The following is a 14,226-nucleotide window of genomic DNA, read 5'->3' as shown; positions in this document are numbered from 1 at the left end:
AGACCCTGGGATCATGACCTGAGCCGAAGGCAGACGCTTAATGACTGAGCCACTCAGGCATCCCAGATTATAGATATTTAAATATAATATTTCATACCATATAAAGAGATAAATATTTCAAATGTGCTTAGGACCACTAATAATACACCTTAAATAATTTATATTTTTCTTCATCACTTAGATAGAAATCTCAACTTTTTAAATAAAAATCCTGTGAGTTTGTTTTAAAATAATCATTTCTGACATTTTTCTAACTTTTATACTGGTATTTTTTTAACTACTTTGTTCAAATGGATAAGACAGATACTGTATTTATTACTATACCTGAATTTTTGGGAAAAGTACAAATTTGTAGATCCTGAGGGATGAGACGTTTTAAATTGGAACTCCTACCATTTATATGTAGATACCTCACAGAAGTTACCTCCATTCATACCTAACTCCATGTATCCTCATCCCTCCCCCATTGGCCTTAGTAGGCAGTTTGCTTACTCAGGAAGAGTACTAGAAATACAGAAGTACTAGAAGTCAGAAGACCAGGACTCTGGTCATCCCTCTGCTACCACCTAGCTTCTCACCCAGGGCAAGTCATGAACCCCTTATGAATTAGGACTTACTCCTGTGTAGGCTGAGTAGGCAGAACTTGGTGATATCGAAGGTACATTTTTTGAGGGTTCTTTCTCACCCCCACAGGTTGGCCACAAGCCCGTTTCTGAAACCGTCACATAGTCTTATCCAGAAGGCTGGCCCCTTAACAGCTATGTTTACATAACCTTGAAGAAGCCAAGACATAGCTAAGTAGACTGAGGTGAACCACTGACTCACACTGGGCTGGTCAGATGCATCCTCTGCATCCTCTGTAGAATTGGGGCCTCACGTTCAGAGGCCGCCAGTCAACCTCTGCTTGTGGCTAGAAGTTTCCCCACAGACATGGATAAACAGAGAGAAACACAAATGATGCTGACGTTCAGAGAAACAGTACTTGCTGAGCTCCTGATAGTTTTGCAGTTCCTAGTTTCCAGTTGCTTTCTGAGGCGCAGCTACATTCCTGCCCGTAGGGTTTGTGAAGCAACCAATTTTACCACAGGGAATAAGCCAATAAACATGTGAAGTACAGAGTCAGATGGGCGTAATAAAGGCCCAAAGAATCTACTACATCTTACTAGAAATAATTTTCACAGTAAAGCAAAATGGCTTAATGAGTACACAGTTTCACTTTGGGATGATGAAAAAATTTGGGACAGTGGTAACGGTTGCGCAATGAATGTATTTAATGCCACTCAAAACTGGTTAACATGGTACATTTTGTTTTATATATTTTTACCATATTTTTAAAAAGATGATTTAAAAAAATTACTCTGTTGCATACTTAAGGATCGCAGGCATGTGCATGCATGCATATACTTCTATAAGTGAAAACCTGGGTTATGGAAATTGAAGTTATAGAATATAACCTTAATTATACTCTCAGTTACCTAATAAGATTCATATTTGTAAAACCAAAAATAGATGGGTCCTTTCTGAAGCCACAGAAATCTTTTAGGACACAAGGGCACTCCTTATTACTGACCCAGCAAGTAATAGTGTGAATGACAAAACCACTCCTTAACACAAGACACTCAAGCTCTTTAGAAGGTCAGATGTCTACCTTTTTTTCAAATCAATGCCTCTCTGCCTTTTCTTTTTAAGGTAAAATTTTAAAGACAGGAAATTTTTTAAAATCACTGACAAGTCAAAGGCAGATATACTCCAAGCAAATTCAATATTAAGATCCACCACTTAGTCTTTATTAACTAAAATTTAATCAGAGTTTAGAGGAAACGTCTGGCAATGCACACAACATCTATTTCCATATTCTTGGTACTTGAGTACCAGTACCCATTTCCATATTCTGGTACTTTAGTACTCATCCCTGTAGTACTAAAGGGTATTTCTGCGCCCAACTAATCATGGACGTTATATTATTTTCAAGGCACCCCGTAACAAAATTAACATTAAATACCTACTGTTGATCAGTTCTTTGTGTTCGGCAAGGGTTTTTGCAGGATCCAGCCAATACTGGAAAAAAAAAAGGGTAAATTATAGAAGTTAGTTGTTTTTCATTGACCTTCACTTCAAGAATATTTGCAAAGTGTTATTTTAAATGACATTTAAATAATAATATTTAACTTATCACATATACACAGAAAATATATGTAAGAGCTTTCTGCAGCTAGAAGACTAGAAGAAAAACGATGTTGATATTCAGAAGCAGAGAACAGCAACAGTTGTTGTAGGTTCTTGGTGAAGTTCTCATACTGATTTTAAGGTCAGTAATATCAAGATGCTGATGAGCAAGAAAATGATGGCTACATAGAATGCTCCCCACATCTCTTTCCAAAGTTCCCATCACAAGTGCCCTACAGTCATTTCTCCTCCTCCAATGTCCTCACCTTCTTCACTTCCTATCCTATCCCTTATAGGTAGCACTGCTAGACATTTGGAAGAAAGCAAATTAAATCAAATCCTCATTAAGTATCCAGGAAACGCAACTTGGCACAGTGGCTGAGGGTCAGAGTCCCAGAGCAGACCCAGCAGGATTCAGTCCTGGCTCTCCCCTCGTCATCACCATGGAACTTGGAACAAGTTTCTGGACTTCTCCAAACCTTCCTCATAGGCTTACTGTGCGGATTAATACATTAATTCCTACAAAGTCTTTAGAATAGTCCCCGTTCCATACTACATATGCAGCACATGCTAGTGATCATTATTATTAAAGTGTGAGGGTCATTCTTATTAAACATCTTTAGCCAATCAAAGGTACTTGCTTATGAATTCAAGTTAATCTCTAAGGAACAGAACTTCAGACAGTAATGGGAGAATTTTTGGTCCTGAGGAGATATCTTCCTTTACATCTTACCTTTGTGAAATAAAATCACACACACACACACACACACACACAAAAGGAACAATAATCCTTCAGCCCTGTTCCTCCATCTGGGAGAAATAAGGAAGCACAGAGGGGGAGCATCGGGGATTCCACGGAAGTACACAAGGATTCCTGTGCCTTGTGGGTCAAGAGCTGGAGATCCCAAGGGCCAAACTTACCAGTTTCCATTTTCACATATTCCTAAATGAAGAAGGGGCAATTCTCATAGTAGGGAGTAGGATCTAGCCCACCTTGAACCACTTTATTCCCAGCACCCTTGTGTTTGCTGTGGTGAAAACATTCACACTCCCCTGACACCTCCGGGTCAGGAATCAAAGGTCGAGGAAGAATCCAAGAGAATCTTCCTGCCCAGTTCCCCTTTCCCTGCCCCTGCACTGAGGGCAGAATTACTTGCTCTGTTGTATAACAACAGCAGTGATTATACAGTGTAATTATAATACCTTACACAATCCCCTTACCACTTATTCCTAACTATGTAATGATTATTCACACTAAATGTACATCATAGTCATATTGTAAGATTTTGTTACATTACTGACCTCTCCCTGTATACATCATCTTTGCTATTTGCCACTCATACAGCAATTTCCATTTCTCAACTTTTTAAAAAGGTAAAGTATCCGATATATATAAAGGTAGCAACTTGTAATGTTCATTATTCTGGTTCTTATCATTTCTCATTTTTTAAAGGTGCAGAATCACTCACTTTTAAAATAAAGGTATTTGAAGCAGAGACTGTAATCTGTGAAGTGCTTTCAGAGCCCACAGTGATTAAAGATGTGGTTTTGGTGTGAAAATAATGGACCCTAGGGGGACACCTGGGTGGCTCAGTCGGTTAAGTGTCTGCCTTCGGCTCAGGTCATGATCCCAGGGTCCTGGGATCGAGTCCCACATCAGGCTCCTTGCTCATCTGCTCATCGGGGAGCCTGCTTCTCCCTCTGCCTGCCACTCCCCCTGCTTGTGCTCTCTCTCTCTCTGACAAATAAAATCTTAAAAAATAAGTAAAAAAAATAATAATGGATCCTAGTGAAACACTAATTCATCCAAATAGAGGAAAATTAATCCAAATGTTAAGCTGTGTGCTGAACACAGAACAGACCCTTTCCCTTTAAGTATATAAAGCAATGGATGCTTCCGATGACATAGAAACAGGTGGATGGAATGTGTCTTGCCATTTATGTTCAGTAAAAAGGTCTGACTATTCCTGGATTTTTCCGAAGAGGATAAAACCAAGGAAAACACATACAAATAACCATAAACCCTTGCATCAGGTTTCTATTGCTGCCCAAGTTCTGTAGATCAGCTGGTTTCTTTGCTCCAAGGCTAAAAGCAAGGTGTCAGCCAGCTGAGGTTTGGGAGGGTTAGTGGCCATTAGAGGCTCTTCTAGAGGTCAAGGTACACATGGTATTAGGCCTTCATTTCAGCCCTTACATCACACCTACACATGAAGCCTCACTCAGTGCTTGGGACAGGAAAGGAGGGTATGGAATAGGCCCCTGGTCTTACTACTTTGTCTAATCTCAGCTTGAAACTAAAAAGAAACAGAAGTTGGAAGAGCGCTTCCTCCTCTCTCCTAACATCATCATCCCTAGAAAACAAACTTTATAGATTCTTTAAACCAATTCATTTTTTGTTTTGCTTTGCCTCCAGAATGTTTTTAAGTCATAAAACAAAACAAAACAAAACCAAAAAAAAAACCAGGGTAGGTGCCTGGGGGTCTCAGTCGGTTAAAGTGTCCCAAGTCTTGATCTCCACTCAGATCTTGATTTCAGGGTCTTGAGTTCAAGCCCAATGTTGGTCCCCACACTGGGTGTGGAGCTTACTTAGGAAACAAATAAATAAACAAACACCAGGAGCTTTTAACTAAATGGAATAAAGATTGGTTAACGGGGGGAAATTTCCCATTAATAATAATCTATGTAATTTTAAAATAGATCTCTTTCCTTGAGAGCAATCAGATTTGTGCATTGAAAAAGTGTAATAAAGATTCTGAGATGAGTTAGAAATTACAATTCTGCAGCCAAAAAGGGAATCAGGACAGTCAAAGGCTCTTCAATCAGCTCACTGCACATTAGATCTGCTAGGCGTCAATCCAGCGCTCACCGCGCACAAATCTCATTTGATCCAAATGGAAGCCAGGGGTTACAGAGGTCAGACAGTGATAAATGCCCCAGAACATAAATAATAAACATGAGCCACCAGGTTTCATAAGCTAACATCTTAAAATGTAAAACCTACTTACCCTCACCCAAGGGAAAGAAAGAACCTTGGAACCAAGCAGTCATACTATGATGGCCTTGTCACTGCTCATTATCAACAAGCAATCAAACACAGCACATATGTGGTCACCACAAAGCACAGCAGGCGGCTACCCCACAAAAAGTAAAAAAGGCATAAGAATTTTCCAGTGAACACAATACCCCAGTTTTTTTTTAATTATTTATTATTTATTTATTTGAGAGAGAGAGAGAGCACGAGGGGAGGGGCAGATGGAGAAGCAGGCTCTCTGCTGAGCAGGGAGCATGATGCGGGACTCAATTCCAGGCCCAACCCAGGCCCTTAGGATCATGATCTGAGCCAAAGGCAGACATTTAACTGACTGAGCCACCCAGGCGTCCCAACACAATACCCCAGTTTTAAGGCCTACATCTAAAATGTATCTAGGCTCTAAACCTGGGGTATAATTCATTCAACATTTATGGAATACCCACTGTACAGGTTCTTTCTATATTCGGTCAGACCCTGTCCTGGGGCATGCGGGGGGGGGGGGGACCAAGACCCAGCCCTGAGGCACTCACAGCCTAGCAGGAGACACAGACATAGAATTACAACACAATATGCTAAATGAGAGAATAGTGTGTATGAGATGAATACGTATGAGATAATAAAATGAGGGACTAAAAACATTAGCTCTGCAGGGTGAGTGTAGGAAGGCATATCGCTGAACAGAAAAACTTCGAACAGCGGTTCATGACTTAAAAAACTTCTCCAAAATACAGAAACAGAGAATAGAGCCTTAAATTCTTATAAAGATGATGTCTATCAACTCAACAGCTCATAAAGCAAATGCATTTTTAAAATTTAAGAACATTATTAAGTGACAACACAGAACGTAATACTCCAAGTCCTTTATAGCTGAGTACTACATTGGAATCTGTGCTGCCCAATAGCTAACAGACATCGGCTAAGAAATTATGTTCATAGAGGACTTCCAGAAAGAGAAAAGGTCCATTCAGTCTTTTCATCTGCCCTGGATGGGGCGAGAGGGAGCTGTGGAGAGCAGAGCCCCGCCTATTGTGGTGCTGGGCTACAGAATGGCTTTTCTGAATTACACTTTAGGATGAAGCCATCTTGTCTACCTCAATTGTCACAAGAGAAACAGCCTGATCTCTCTCATTCTCTCTCAACATTTAAGCAGTTCATTCTCTAGAAAAGTCTCTCAATCACTTTTCCCCCTACCTTCCCCCAACCCTGCTATTTCAAACTTATATCCTGTAATTTGTATAACCGCACAAGCTGGATTAGATCCTTCTTTGTAAGATGATAACAATTAGCCAAAATGGAGCCCACTCTCTCTTCCTGATTTCTACAGACAGCTTCCTAACACAGGAGAATGTGAACAGACTGCAACCCAACACCCAATCACTATGGAATCAAGACAGTAGCCCTCCTTGGCCCTGGCCCTTTGCCAGGGTGCAAGATGCAAGCAGTTAGGTGTCCTTACCTTTTCAGTCTTGTCAATCTTAATAACAGCACTTATGGAACCTGGGAAGAACTGACAGACAGACACAGTTCCTTCTCACTCCCTGACAGTCTTGGCTAAATGCCCTGAGCGTCTTTCAACCACCTTAGCTGATAATGTCTCAATTTCATCAATTTCCTAGGTAACAGGCTCGGAATTAGATTTTAAAACTCTAACACTGTCCAGTAAATCAATATCCTAACCTTCAAAAGATACATATTAAATTCACAGTGCAACCTTTCATTTGACAAATGTTCTTTTGGAGTGTCCTAGAGTTCTAACAGTATAATAAGCCCTACAAATTTTTAGAGAAAGCAAGGACAGCGTAAAGTAATAGAGGCTTTGCTGCATCTTATTTCACACTGGCTGTAATGTTGATTCTCCTTTGGAGAATTTAAGAATGCTACAATGATACTTAATAATGTTTCCTGGAGATCAAAAAAAGGCTTTAAAAGCACACATAGTTTTTGTCAGTATAAAAAAAGCCATCTCTTGATCTAAGGGAGTAGTATAAAAAGAGTTGACCATCCTGAGGGGACAACAGAACCACAAAGATCTCAAAAAAAAAAAAAAAAAATGACACTACAGTTCATTCCTAGGGAGTTATAGGACTCAACATAATTTGCACATATGTTCCAAGAAATCCAGGACTGCGGTGATAGTTATTTGTGCGTTTTCCAATGTCTCTGTAGACAGACCCCGTGACCTCTAAGCAACATTAACAGGACATGGTTTTAATCTGCTCCTTGGTATGAATCACAGAGGCTTTAGATTCTCAGGTAAAACCACCATAACAAAGCTAACACACAGCAGGAACAAAAACAAGGGCCTGTCACTGGACAATCTACATGGGGCTGGGGAGAGGGTAGGTTTTAACTGGGCTTCTTTTTTCAATTAAAGTAGACTCCAGTGTATCACTGTTGGATCATCTGGCTCTGCATGAAGTGTCACTGGTCCTCAGTTCTCAACCATGGACCCTGGCACCAATCTAAGAGTTATAGAAATAATGATTTAAAAAAAAGAAAGAACAGTAGTAATAGCCAACAGTTATTAAATGCTTACCATGTGCCAAGCACCGAAGACTTTGCATGTATTTACTCATTTAATCCTCTTAATAACTCTATGAAGTAGGAAATACTACAATTGCCATTTCGCAAATAAGGAAACTGAAACACTGAGTATATAAACAAGTTGCCCAGAGGTACAGAACAGAAGATCCAAGGAACTGAACCCCCTTCCATGTTAACCTCAGGTCAAACCACTCTCTGGAGCATTGTCTAGATAGGTATAACCCTCAGTTTCAAGATTCTAACCCTCAACTACCCAACTCCTCTTTTCTCAGCTCACTCCCTCTACAATTCCGATCCCACCAGGACACAAAATTCAGTGATCCTACCAGCTTTTCACAGTCCCTCCTTCCCAGCCCCACCCTGGTCCCCATTTCCCTCACGATCCATTGTAGTGTCACTTTCCATCTTCCTCATTTCTCTCTCACAATCTTCCCTCCAGAACAGCCACCGAAAAAACCCCACAACTCTCTGCCTTCTCCACGCCAGCACCTGACAGGCTGGTCAGAACTGGAGATTCAGATTGCACCACCATAAATGCGCTTGTTTTAAATTCATCATCAGTAACCCAAAGGGACTGAGAATCCTACCACATTTTATTCTTTCACTTACCTAGATAACTCCTTCCCACTTTCTCCCCCACTCTTCTCACTCTCGGTTGATGATCATGCTTATTTCATGGAGACTTGAAGCAACAGAAGACAATGTGCATGTCTTAGGACATCTACCCAACCTGCCTGCCTCTGGGGCAGCATCCTGTCTTCTATTACTATGGATGAGGGGTCCCTGCTCCAATAAATCCCATCCCTTCTCATCAACTCAGGAACACATTTCCAGCAACTTTCTGCTGTCTATCCAGGACAAAAGTTTCCCTTTCTATAAAATCATTCCTAGCACAATACATGCCTTTATTTCTCCTGTAATTAAAAACAAACGAAAAACAATGTCTTTTTGACCCTTTATCTGCCCATTTCACTTCTGCACTTTAAAATAAATCTCTGGGGGGAAAAGTTATTCTACACTATGTTTGCTCTTTCCCCTCTTGAACCCACTTTAGAACACACTCCACCACCTACTGCTAAATCTAGTGATGGATGCAGAGTCTTCACCCACTTTCTTCAAATGCATTGGTCATGTGGTTTCTAGGACACCTGTCCCTCTGGCTTCTCTTCTGACCTTACCTGTCACACACACCTTCACAATGTCCTTTGTTGGTTGCTCATTATCTCCGTAAGCAGGAGGAAGGCTAGATCACCCCAGGCTTACATCTTACATCAAGGCTCATGGTTTTAAATTCCATCTAAGTATTGACAACTTCCAATGCATAGCCAGACCACAACTGTCCTCTGAATCCAGCTGCCTACTTGACATCTCCACTTAAATGTCTACTAGAATCTCAAACTTTACACGTCCAAAAGGGAAATGATGACTCTACTCCCTCCTAGAAAAATCTGTTCTCCTACAGTCTCCTGCATCTCCAGGCATAATGCAACACTCTTCCATTGACTCCAGTCAAAACCTCTTTAGCGGGCGCCTGGGTGGCTCAGTTGGTTAAGCGACTGCCTTCGGCTCAGGTCATGATCCTGGAATCCCGGGATTGAGTCCCACGTCGGGCTCCCTGCTCAGCAGGGAGTCTGCTTCTCTCTCTGACCCTCCCCTCTCTCATGCTCTCTCTCTCTCTATCTCATTCTCTCTCTCAAATAAATAAATAAAATCTTTAAAAAAAAAAAAAAAAACCCTCTTTAGCATCTCTTTGATCCATCTGCAAATCCTGTAGGCTCTATGTTGAAAATATAAACAGAATCAGGTAAATTCTCACCACTCCCAGATCCAAGCGATCATTGCAGTTCACCTGGATTTCTTAAACAACTCCTTTAATGGTATCCCTCCATCTGCCTGTGCATTGAAAGGAATTCTTTTAAAACATAGATCAGATCACTTTATGCTTCTGTTCAACATCCTCCAATGGTTTCTCTTCTCACTCAAAGTAAAACCCCAAGTCCTTACGATGAGATAAGGCCCCGCAGGATCTGGCCTCATTCCCTTCACTCTCCACTGTGTGTTTTTGGATGAGGCAGCAGGAAGGACCTTAAGGAGAGTGTGAATGAAAGCCTCGGGTCCCTCAAGGAGGCTGCTGGGAGGGCCTAAAGGAAAGCAGAGAGAAAGCTGTGGGAAGCAGGAAGAAAGAGACCTTACTCAATAAAGGCAGACAGTTTAGCAATGCTGTTGCCTGTGGCAACATGGAAAATAAAAGATGTCCCTAATGAGTTGGAGGATCCAGATAAGGAGATGCACAGGCAGACTGTTCAAAGTGCCGACTGGCTTCTTTTGCTGCTTCCAATGAAATCCAAGAGCAGAGAGATAAGATGAAAAGGAACTGTTAAATATAAAGAAGCCAGGACTTACTGGGTTTGAAAATAAAATTCTCTCCTCTCTCATCCCTAGATGTATCACAAGGCAAACAGTGCTACAATTAAGAAATGGCTTCTGGGTGAAGATTGAATCCAGAGCACAGCCAGGAAACCACAGATACAACTGTAAAGTTTTATTAAGTCCTCAAAAATATCAAATATGATCCTTTCAAACTAGCAAGGTCCTCTAAGAATCTTAAGGGCACTGTTCCCCAAAAGCCTCACAAGAAATTTAAGGTATAGAAGAACTTATTTCAAAGAGGTTTATGGGTGTTGCCTTTGTCTAATAGAGTTGATTATAAATTGATTCATAAGAAATCCACAATGCTTTTAAAAGAATTAAATCAGCTTGGGCTAAAAGGGCAGAGACACTACACACTGAAAAGAGGCCTTTGGACACCCAATCTTCATCTGGCAAAAGCAGGCTGAGGATACTACATAGCTTCTAACGCACACTACTTTTTATGGAAAGGGAAGGAAAACTCGAGAGAACAAAACCAAAAGCCCAGCCAAGCCAATTGTTACAGTGAACACTCCTAGGCAGTGAGGCCAAGATCTAACTAAAGAAATGGGTATGCATGCCTGGCTGGATCTCGGAACTGTTATGGATCAGTGACTGCTGTGTGCCTGTTTCCCCCCATTCTAAATGGAAGTGTCTCTACCAGTTATCCTACCCTATATGTTGAACAGCAGTGAGGGAGGGGAGTGGATTTATCTTTCTTACCCCTTTAATTCACAGGTCTTCAGATCAAGAGGAACCATACCCAAGGGGCTGAACTGAAAGAACAGTACCAAAGAGTCTGATTTGATGAGAACATGGACCTCAAGTATGACCTCTAAGGTCATAATAAATGAGATCTGGGGAGACCTTGAGAGGACAGGCGCATTTTACATGTAGGAAGAATACAAATAACTCTTGGCCAGAAGACAGACTCCTGTTTTAAAAATTTTTTTTTTTTTAAAGATTTTATTTTTTAACAGTGAGAGACACAGTGAGAGAGGGAACACAAGCAGGGAGAGTGGGAGAGGGAGATGCAGGCTCCCCGCTGAGCAGGCAGCCCGATGTGGGGCTCGATCCCAGGACCCTGGGATCCTGACCTGAGCCGAAGGCAGACACTTAACGACTGAGCCACCCAGGCGCCCCCAGACTCCTGTTTTAAAACACTGTCTGCAAATTGGTTGACACTCTTGCCATCAAATGGTATAATCTTCTCTCTCTTCCTTTCCAATTTCCTAAAATGAAAATAAACAAAGTCTTAGGGGTGACAGATCCCATGAGTAAAGCGCTAAATCCTGTGAGTGGACTCTAAGAAATCAATTTTGGGCAGCTCAGGAGATAATTCGTTCTTCTGTAGTCATTTTCATCTACATTTCAGATAAAGGAAGTTGCTACCCACCCATTTCTAACGTCTGGACAAGTGAGGCATCACTGTTCAGATGATGGGATCATTTCATCTTGAAACAAAATCTTAAATCTGACATCCTCTGAAACTGTAGTAATTAAAGTACATAGGGTTTGTTTAAAATCTATTCTAGTAACTGAACACAAACATAGCTTTAACTAACCACGTTCTTTGGCCCAGAGGAGCCAAGCCAGGCCCAGGGGTTATGAAGTAAGTAGTATGTGGAGCCCATGCTCAGCGCACTGCACGGCTGTGCCCAACTCCAGAGTGTCCAAATTACAGTGAGCCCAGCTGCACACGGCGGCCTTGCCCCCTTCCTTCTGCATTTATAGTCTATTTCTCCCTAATAACCTCAAAAATCCTAAAGTCTCATGACTTTAAAAACCTAAGGACTCCTAAATGGGATGCTAGTCTCTCAGGAACCCTAACTATTCACCTGACATCTCTACGTGGATGTCCACTGGGCATCTTAAGCTTCCTCTACCCAAAATAAAACTATTGGATCCCTCCCCCCACCAAACAAAATAAAACAAAACACCCAGCTCCTTAATCAGACCCTATCTTCCCAGCTTGAAACTCCCAACAGAATGCCATCTATGTAGCCTACTCCAGGCGGCTGGGCTCTATATAATGTGAACCCTACCATTTCCACTTCATCACCCTCTTTCTTGCTACAATCTAGCATCAGTGGTCTTCTTTAAGTTCTGGAACACCTCATATTTGTCCCTGCCTCAGGGCCGCTGTCCAGCTGGCTCCTTCTGCCCGCCTTCTTGCCATTCAAGATGCTTTTTCTGACTACCCAACGGAAGTAGCCTCCTCATTCTGGCACATCATCTTCTCCAAAGCACCCATCGCTACCTGATATTTGTTTCTTGTTGTTTTAAAGATTTTATTTATTTATTTGAGACAGAGAGAAAGAGAGAGCAGGGGCAGCGAGGCTGGGGGAGGGGCAGAGGGAGAAGGAGAAGCAGGCTCCCCACTGAGCCGGGAGTTGGACGTGGGGCTCGATCCCAGGACCCCAGGATCATGACCTGAGCTGAACGTAGATGCTTAATCTATTGAGCCACCCAGGTACCCCACTACCTGATATTTGAACACATATGTATGGTCTGTATCTCCCCTGGAATATCAACCCCTTGAGATTGAGGATCTTGTCTCTTGCTGACCACTGCACCCTAGTTCCTGAAACACAGTGGTCACCCTGTAAATATTTGCTGCATGACTGAAATGGAGGTGAGAAATAACAAATGTTCTTCTTTCCTCACAGTTCTGAGTCAGGGATGCTGATGAGAATAAGGATATAACACTAAAGAATTTTAAACAAGAAATTCCCTCAATAAAAATCCTCTATAAAATACCCTACAAACTGATGCTTTTTTTTTTTTTTTTTTTTTTTTTGAGAGAGAGAGGGAGAGCACCTGAGCAGGAGGAAGGGCAAAGGAAGAGGAAAAGAGAGAGAGAATCTTAAGCAGACTCCATGCCCAGCATGGAGTCCAACATGGGGCTTGATCTCATGACCCTGAGATCACGACCTGAGCCAAAAATCAAGAGTCAGATACTTAACCAAATGAGCCACCCGGGCACCCCCTATGCATATCTTACAAAAAAAAAAAATTAAGCTCCTATATATCATTAGCTTTTAAAGGGCTTATTTTTATTAACTCAAAAAAGCAACTTTCACAGCAAAATTCACAGTCCAAAGGGGAAAGTGGGTATGTCTTGCCTTCCGCCTGCCCCAAAAGCACCTGCCCAACTTTGAACAAGTCCTGGTACACCTCTTTTACTTGACTCAGTCACACAAAAGACAGATAACCTAGCTACCCCAGCTTTGACAGCATGCAATATATTTGAAACTTCGTAAAATTTAAGACAAAATAATATAAGAATAATACATAAAATACATTTTATCAAGTAGGCTACCGGCACATCCCAATCAAATCTTTATATATTCATGGAGAAAATCCTCTTAAGATTCAGAATAAAGTCAAATCAAGGTCAACTTATCACAGGTTAGTATCAAAACTCTAAATTAAAAAAAACTAGCTTCCAATGATAATCAAGAAAATGTCTGAAACCATTAACTCTAAAACCACTGCTTTCATTAGCCAATCAATCAACTGTCGGAAATTCCATCCTGCATAGTTTATTTTGATTTAACCAGGGAGAAGAACAGTCTAACTTAATAAAATGTTCTTAGTAAAGAAATCAACAATATTCCCATCACACACTTACACAAAACTAAGAAGATGTGGGTCACAGGAAGCCTGTTTCATTGACAAAACTACTTAGCACATCCACATAACTTTATTTTACATATAAGCATTATATATACATGTACATATATATGTATATATGTGTGTGTATGTGTGTGTGTGTGTGTGTGTATATATATTTACACTGAGGTTTCTACCATTTCTGATAGTTTCGTTTTAACGTACTTTGTATCTTTATCATTTTCAATTGTTCTTCCTTTTAATTTATTTTTTGGTGAAAAGGGGTACTAGATGCCATTAATGAAGAAAGAACTTTCTTTTTTTTTTTTTTAAAGATTTTATTTATTTATTCATGAGAGACAGAGAGAGAGAGGCAGAGGGAGAAGCAGGCTCCCAAGGAGCAGGGAGCCCGATGCGGGACTCGATCCCAGGACCCTGGGACCATGACCTGAGCCGAAGGC

General features: G+C 41.2%; 1 protein-coding gene across 6 annotated transcripts in view; it reads right to left on the bottom strand.

Annotated features, from left to right (window-relative positions):
- EPB41L4A (erythrocyte membrane protein band 4.1 like 4A) overlaps nucleotides 1-14,226 on the bottom strand; it is a 248,672-nt gene that overhangs the window by 115,364 nt on the left and 119,082 nt on the right. For all 6 annotated transcript variants that reach the window (XM_035015550.1, XM_035015580.1, XM_035015541.1 and 3 more), the window contains exon 4: nucleotides 2,007-2,058. In XM_035015550.1, the coding sequence (XP_034871441.1) occupies nucleotides 2,007-2,058 (52 nt within the window). The remainder of the gene's footprint in view (nucleotides 1-2,006; nucleotides 2,059-14,226) is intronic.

Source organism: Mirounga leonina, unplaced genomic scaffold (assembly GCF_011800145.1).
Source record: "Mirounga leonina isolate KUSES-001 unplaced genomic scaffold, KU_Mleo_1.0 Mir_104, whole genome shotgun sequence".
NCBI lineage: Eukaryota > Metazoa > Chordata > Mammalia > Carnivora > Phocidae > Mirounga > Mirounga leonina.
This window is presented reverse-complemented; position numbering and strand designations above follow the sequence as displayed.